Source organism: Chanos chanos, chromosome 7 (assembly GCF_902362185.1).
Source record: "Chanos chanos chromosome 7, fChaCha1.1, whole genome shotgun sequence".
NCBI classification, from domain to species: domain Eukaryota; kingdom Metazoa; phylum Chordata; class Actinopteri; order Gonorynchiformes; family Chanidae; genus Chanos; species Chanos chanos.
The window spans coordinates 6,665,164-6,672,663 of NC_044501.1; the positions used below are offsets into that span (position 1 = coordinate 6,665,164).

The window sequence follows — 7,500 nt, forward strand, 5'->3', positions numbered from 1 at the left end:
GTCCTCTTAACTGACGCGAAAAAAAAAAAATTAGTCCCAATACACACTAGCCTAACTCTCTTTCGCTCTATTAATAATTCGAGAGGAGAGGTAAGAGAGGAAGAGAGAAAAAGAGAGGGGTGAGAAACGCCATCGCTGAGGAGAACATTGGCCCATTTCATCCTATCGGCCTCCGGTTTGACGGTCAGAGATAACGAGGCCCTTTGGTTACACACAGGTTTATGAGGACCTCTTGGGAAATTCAGACTCATCCGCGAGTCAGTTTTATCCACTGATCTCTCATGTCCTTTCATCTGGTCTCAAACTCACCCGTCCAAAAAAAAAAAAAAAAACCCATCAGCTCCACCGCTTTGAACGCACGCCGGGACACCCATATCTCAAAGCGGCTCGTATGACTTGAGCTAACAAAACCGCTACCGGGATGTAGCATGCTGATTTAATCGTCCGGCGAGACAACGCTGACTGAGTGTTGGCCTTATGCAGGGCTATTTAGACAGAGAGATTATTTATTAATATTAATAGAGGTGGATATTACAAGTCAAATAATAAAAAAAAAAAAACACAGCAGGTGAAATGAAATTTGCCGGTCCGCGTGTAAATGCGAAATCATTATCTCGGTCGGATATTTGGGTGTGATTGGCATCGCAAAGTCTAGACGTCTTTTGGCTTTATTGAAAAGCTAGCTTGTTCTCTATGTGAGTGAAATTACAAAAAAATCATTTGATCCATCTTCATAAAATTAAAAATTAAAACAAAAGCAGCTATCGGGGAAAGATGAGACGCCATCTCGATCTCAGCGTTGGTGCTTTGGTTTCTCACGGCTCAGACTACAGCAGTGGTAATGAGGAGGATAATCTGAATTAAGAGACTCAACCGAGTCTCTCGACCGGAGTCGTTAACCGTAATTAGACAGAAAGTTCTGCAAGTCCTGCCTTCACTCTGTTCATCATTCACGGCAAGAGAGACAGTGTGAAAAATCAACACAAAAGAAAAAAAAAACACTTGACAGACTCAATCCCCGTCTACTTTAACCTCCTCCCTTACTTCATCTCAGGGCAAATTGCCTCTAGTTCCATGTTTAAATAAATAAATAAATAAATAAATAAAATTTAATTTAAGGGAAAAAAAAACTAAATTAAAAAAACTCTGAGGTAACAGAGATAATTTGTCCTTTCTCCCGGCGCGTCAGAGACGCATCCTTATTCCACTCATGTCCACGGTTTGAGAAGGCGGAAAATGAGGCAGTAGGAGGTGGAGATGCGGAGTGGTTAGAGAGATTGATGAAGGTAATTCCGACGTGATTCTTTGTCAAAGAGACGCTGAATAAAATGACAGCTTCGCTCAACACACAAAAAAAAAGAGGATGGGGGGGTGGGGGGTGGGGGACGGAGACAAGAATGGGTCTTCGAGACAAACGAGGGGAATGACAAACGCCGGGGGTACATTTATCGCCCGCACGGGGCCCCCCCGAATTACGACGGTTTATGAAGAGAAACGACCGGCTCCGACTCCGTTCCCGCGGTTTGATTAGCATGAAGACAGATGCGGTTGATAAGGCTCTCAAACAAACAGCGAGAGCAGGGAGAGAAATAACACGGACCTGAGATTCTGACGGGTCAGAGACGCTAGAGACCTGTTAACAGCACGTTGGCGTTTATCCAGCAGACATAGTAGACCGATAACGACAGGCTTTCTTTTTTGTTTGTTTGTTTGTTTGTTTTTCTTTCTTTCTTTCTTTTCAACACTGTTCACAATGAAAATAAATATTGTGCTGTGAAAATAAAAAATAAAAAAAAGCCAGAGGAGAATTTTATTTTATAACACTAACCTCATAGTAATTAGTTTAGACTTGCCATCGGTTCACTGATCCCATTACCAACATCTCATATTAATATCCGCCATGATGGATCACGACCTAGTCTTAACAAGGCGTACGTTTACATTGCGTTACAGCCGCTGTAGGCTGTATAAACGCGCCGTAGCTCTCGATTTCAAGGGTTATTCAGGTTTTATGGCAATAATCTTGGTACACTTTCATCTTGGGAACAGTTCTTTTAAAAGCTCTTGTAGGTACCTGGCTCTGACTGTTCACACAGCCTGATATTTCCCCCTGCTAACATTTGGAGGAGAACTAGCCTATCAATTGGGGTCATGGCAAGTTTGAAAAATTATTTTGAATCTTTAAATCCCGGAGCAAAACAACCGATATCTCGAGAAAATTACGTTTTTTATGCTCTTGGTTAGCGTAGGCACTCTGTGAACAGAAGATAGGACACGATATCTGGATGTGTTACTCCAGGGGTACGTGATCCTCAACTTCTCCGCTCCGCGTCTTTTTATGACTCTACGTAAGGATCTACGTTTTCCACAAAATTCATTTTCTCGAGATATCGTTGTTGTGCTTCGGGATTTAAAGATTCAAAATAATTTTTCAAACTTGCCATGACCCCAATTGATAGGCTAGTTCTCCTCCAAATGTTAGCAGGGGGAAATATCAGTCTGTGTGCACAGTCAGAGCCAGGTACCTACAAGAGCTTTTAAAAGAACTGTTCCCAAGATGAAAGTGTACCAAGATTATTGCCATAAAACTTGAATAACCCTTGAAATCGAGAGCTACGGCGCGTTTATACAGCCTACAGCGGCTGTAACGCAATATAAGTACGCGCTGTTAAGAATAGGTCGTGATCTATCACGGTGGATATTAATATGTGACGTCAGTAATGGGATTCATGAATAGTGCTGGTGATGTTTTTCTTTCTCTGGGCTATCAGAGAAGAAACTATCAGTTAAGTGACTTCTTTCTTTGACTAATTAACCCTAAATATACACATGTAAATCAAAACAAACCTTTAAACTGAATTTGCGTCGATTAGCAGCAAGGGTTAAAAAAACAAAACAAAAACAAAAACGAAAATAAACAAACTCTTATAATTGCACACCGGGTTACCAAAGGCATGTCTATAGCCGTAATATACGTGTATAAGGCAGACTGATCAGTTAGGCTTTTCCTTATGTCTCTGACATTGAACTGTTTTCACAGGTCCGTAGAGAGCTCAGACTCACCTGGGGCTGAGTCCGGAGGTTTTCTCCGAGTTCGCCGGTCCTCCGCGGTTGTGATAGGAGTCCCGGTCCATTTTCCTCTCGCGGCGGGACGACGGGGCGGAGACGGAGATGGTGTGACCTCGAGGGCGGTGGCCGCTCGGCGACAGGGGTCCGGCGGCCTGCTGGGTCGGAAACTCCAGCTTCATCTTGGAGGTGGAGGAAGAGGAGGACGACACGCTCACGCTGGCGCTGATGCTCCCTGCGCCTCCGCCGACCGACCCGGAACTTTCCCCCGCCCCCAGGGCCTCGGATCCCAACCCCGACGCGCCGCTCGGGGCCTCCCTCTCCGACGCCGAGGCGGGCTGAGTCGTCGGAGTCTTCCCCTCCACGGGCGTGTTGGACCTGGGCGCGTCGACCACTCCGGCCCCTGGTCCCGCGGCGGCCTTGGCGAAGGCCTCGGGCAGGGTTTGGAGCTCCGGGGAGGAGCTGGATTTGTTGAGGGTCTGGGAATGGGAGAAGGGGAGCTGGGAGTCCTGGAGACCCGGAGAGGAGAGGGCGAGGGGCTGGTCGATCGGAATGCCTCCCTCGCTAACCTCCTCCAGGGTGGACTTCTCGTCGTCCTGACTAGAGTTGGATGAGGACTGTGGGAGGGGCGGGGTTGGGGGTTGGGGGGGTGGAGGAAAAAAACGGTTCAAAGAGAATATCACCTGTGTCAATTACGACGTCATTTAAACGCACGGGGAAACTAACCCCAGCAATATTTTAAAAAAAGCTGTCTGTAGATTAGCACACGACAGAGTGAACCAGAGATCCGTTACGCGTCACGACTTTTGAAGAAGTCGGTGAGAAGTGAGCAGAGGCAAAAATGCCCAACACGTAAGATCTCAGGAGAGAACTTCAAAGTTACTGTCTTTAGAGCTGCGTCGCAAATTAAAAGTGCTATTCTCTTGGCAGAGATTCAAATAAGCAGAACTGCACCTACAGCTGTTTTTTTTTTTTTTAAATAAAACGCCACATCGAAAGCTATTCCATTTCTAACTTGTTGAGTAAAAAAAAAAAAAAAAAAAAGAAAGAAAGAAAACATGCATCATAACATGGCGACAGGGTTTTGACGGGGAGTCCCCGATCTTTCAGCCTCTTCTCACTGTTCCCATAAACCCCGCCCACAGCGAGCCTATTGGCTCCTCTGGGCTGTCACTCACCCGACTGAGGGGGATGCTGGGGGTCTTGGTGAACTTGTCGGCGCTGATGAAGATCGGCTCCGAGGGCATGGCTTCGAACTCCAGCTCGGGAGAGTCCGGGGCCGAGTCTCCGCCCCTGCTCCGCCCACACTCCTCTAACACCACCACGGAGTCTACAGCAGGGTGGGGGCGGGGATGGGGGCGGGGCGGGGCAGGGAGGAAGAGGAGTGTTTAGATGGCTACCGTATGATGTGCTAAGAGACGGGTCCTCAGTTTATGAATGCTTTGTAAGAGATTTACACACGGGCATGTACACAGGGACAAAGATCACATGTTATTTATTTTACATATACACAGACATGCTATATGAAAGAACGCAAGAAAGACTGAATTATTTCTAACACTTAAGCTTAACTCACTCTCACACACACACACACACATTCTCGCACTTTAATCAGTCAAAACATCCAAAGAGCAGGCTGTTATCTCACACTGCCACAACGCTACAGAGACACACATTTTGATCAAAGAGCAACCAGGCACACACGCACACACGCACACACACACACACACACACAAACTCAAGGGCAGGCCACTGAGAGCGATCACACAAGTAGTGGACCGTAGCAGCAGCGTTTCCATCATTCCTTTGCTGTCACTGATCCGTTCATTCTGAAGCATGCTTAAAGAGAAAATAAATAAATAAATAAAAACAAAAAACAAACGGCCGAACACACACACACACACACACACAGTGACATCAGCAACAGAACTCAAGGTCAGACCTCATATCCCAGCACGCGCTGAATTCAAAGGAACAAAAGTGACAACCATCCGTGTGTATGTGTGTGCGTGTATATGTGTGTGAGTGCGTGTGTGTGCATGTGTGTGTATGTGTATGTGTGTGTGCGTGCGTGTGTGTGCGTGGGTGGACAGGGGAACGTAACACTGTGTAAGGAAAAATGCTTTATTTGTTGAGCTTGATCCCATTACCTGAGAAGAATCCAATGTCAAGAACGAGAGCGTTTTCTACAAATTTAGTTTAAAGTGCTCCAATATATGAGAGAGAGAGAGTGTGTGTGTGTGCGCGCACATGTGTGTGTGTGTGTGTACGTGTATACGTGTGGGCGCGCACACTTAGACCGGGTCTGAACTTCACTGTTACCCGTCACATCACACTCCTAAACAGGTATAAGACAAAGGGAGGGGGGGACGAGGAGGAGGGGGGGGCGGGGTCATCCATGAGGATAACAGAGGTCTGTAGGAGAGGAAGCGTAATTAGAAAATAAATCAGCAGCGTCGCAAATCAAGAGACACCCCAATCATCTGATTGGGTCTTTGGGGGTTGATTGGATGATGATTGTTCGTTCTGATTGGTCGGTCCCGCCGGCAATTTGGTTAATGACAACAAGGGCGAAAGAACACACTACAAACGAGGTGTGAGAGTGTGTGTGTCTCTGTGTGTGTGTGTGTGTGTGTGTGTGTGCTATACCTGCCCAGGATACGCTCCTGTGTAAGCAGCCTGGGTGGTCAGGAGGGTAGAGAGAGAACAGAGAACCCACTGCAGAGGGGAAAAACCCACCAGAAACAGGAACCAAAACAACAAACAAACAAACAAACAAATAAACAAAAACATGGCATCCAATCAACAATCACATGGACAGAGAAGAAATGAAACGGTAAGAACGACCGAAAGAAAAGAAACAAAAAAACAGTAAAAGGTGAAAACAGTAAATGGACAGAAATAAAAAAGTTGAGAGGCAATGCAAGACTGACATTCAAACAGGGAGGGCAGACAGACTGAGAAACAGACAGATGTTAGGACAGACAGACATACAGAGACACCGACAGACATATGAAGAGACAAAAAGACATTTAAATAAACACAAAGACATGACGAGAGACAGACAGACAGACAGACAAGTTCCATGTGGGAAAACCGAGTGACAGACAGACAGTCAGTTGGACAGATAGAAAGAAAGATAGACAGCCGCTTGGAGAGACAGACAGCTGGGCTGAGAGATCTCGTCGTGATGGGAGTGTAGTCTGAAAACCTCCAAACTGGCACGAACCCAAGCGCTCAAACTTTGATCGCTCAGTCAATGCGACGCCCAGAGAGGGGCGGGCAACGAGACACGCTTATCATTTACAAAACACATCAGCTCGTCCGTCTCAGCGCAGAATGCTCACACACTCGATCAATCAAAGTAATGGCCAGAATCACATCTCGTACAAAGCCGTACATAATATCAGTGCAGTGGGAACATCATTAAAAGATGAAAAAGAACAGACATAGAATGAGAATAACGAGAAAAAGCGTCGAAAAACACAGCGATAAAACCATCTGGAACACTCAAAGCTAGAACAGTCAATTGTCAGCGTAAGCCCTGTACGTTACTTTAATCCGTGTGTGTGTGAGAGAGACCAGAGCCCCACACGCGCCCAAACATACAAAGCATATATTTGTCCAGCATACAAATATAAGTTTCATTGTATGCTTAATGCACCTCTGTTACTATTCAAACAGTCGACATGCGTACGTGACCCGGGTCGGGTCCGGTGGGGAAGGTTCTGATTCCGGAATGCACATCAGGAGCTTCGCAACTTCTAAAGAATCTAGGCGAACCTCGGCACACGGTTTTCTAAACGAGCAAACCTTGTTTTGTCTTTTTGTAGAACAATGTGCAAAAACAAGAAATGATACACCACGAGCCCGGTCGATAAAGCAACGAGAGAAACAATAAACTGTCTTGGTTTAATATGTCACTGCTGTAGTGTATCAAACCACAGCAATATCTGAGTGCACAGGCAGTTACTCAAAGTTTCAGAACATTTCACACACGTACGTGTATTACTTATATTAAAGACCCAGAGATCTTTACAGGAACTCCTTGCATCCTTTCGATTGCTGGTCACGTGGCCCTAACCTGTGAATTACCTGTGGGCTGAGGTGCTACTGTAGTTTTTACAGTGGAGTTCAACCTGGAGACACCACATTCGTTATTCTGCAACACTGTCGCATGTCTGTGAGCCAGGTGTGTGTGTGTGTGTGTGTGTGTGTGTGTGTGTGTGTGTGTGTGTGTGTGTGTGTGGGGGGGGGGGGGGGGGGCGTTTTTTTTTTGTTGTTTTTTTTACCTGTGTTGGATCGCTGGATGAGGGTGGGTTTGCCGTGGGTGGCAGAGGTGGACTCGGTCGGGGCGAGAGGGGCACTGAGTGAGTCATTTCGGGTTTCTTTCACCCCCTCCATAGCCATGAGGGCACTGGAGAGGTCCTGTAG

At 46.4% G+C, this 7,500-nt stretch overlaps 1 protein-coding gene across 1 annotated transcript in view; it reads right to left on the reverse strand.

Moving 5' to 3' along the window:
• The window catches only part of tsc2 (TSC complex subunit 2), a 42,247-nt gene that overhangs the window by 7,025 nt on the left and 27,722 nt on the right, over positions 1–7,500 (reverse strand). The window contains exons 31-34 of the mRNA XM_030779486.1: positions 7,359–7,500; positions 5,716–5,784; positions 4,245–4,396; positions 3,064–3,683 (exon numbers count right to left, since the gene is read on the reverse strand). The exon at positions 7,359–7,500 is cut by the window's right edge and continues 71 nt beyond it. Of these exons, the coding sequence (XP_030635346.1) occupies positions 3,064–3,683; positions 4,245–4,396; positions 5,716–5,784; positions 7,359–7,500 (983 nt within the window). The remainder of the gene's footprint in view (positions 1–3,063; positions 3,684–4,244; positions 4,397–5,715; positions 5,785–7,358) is intronic.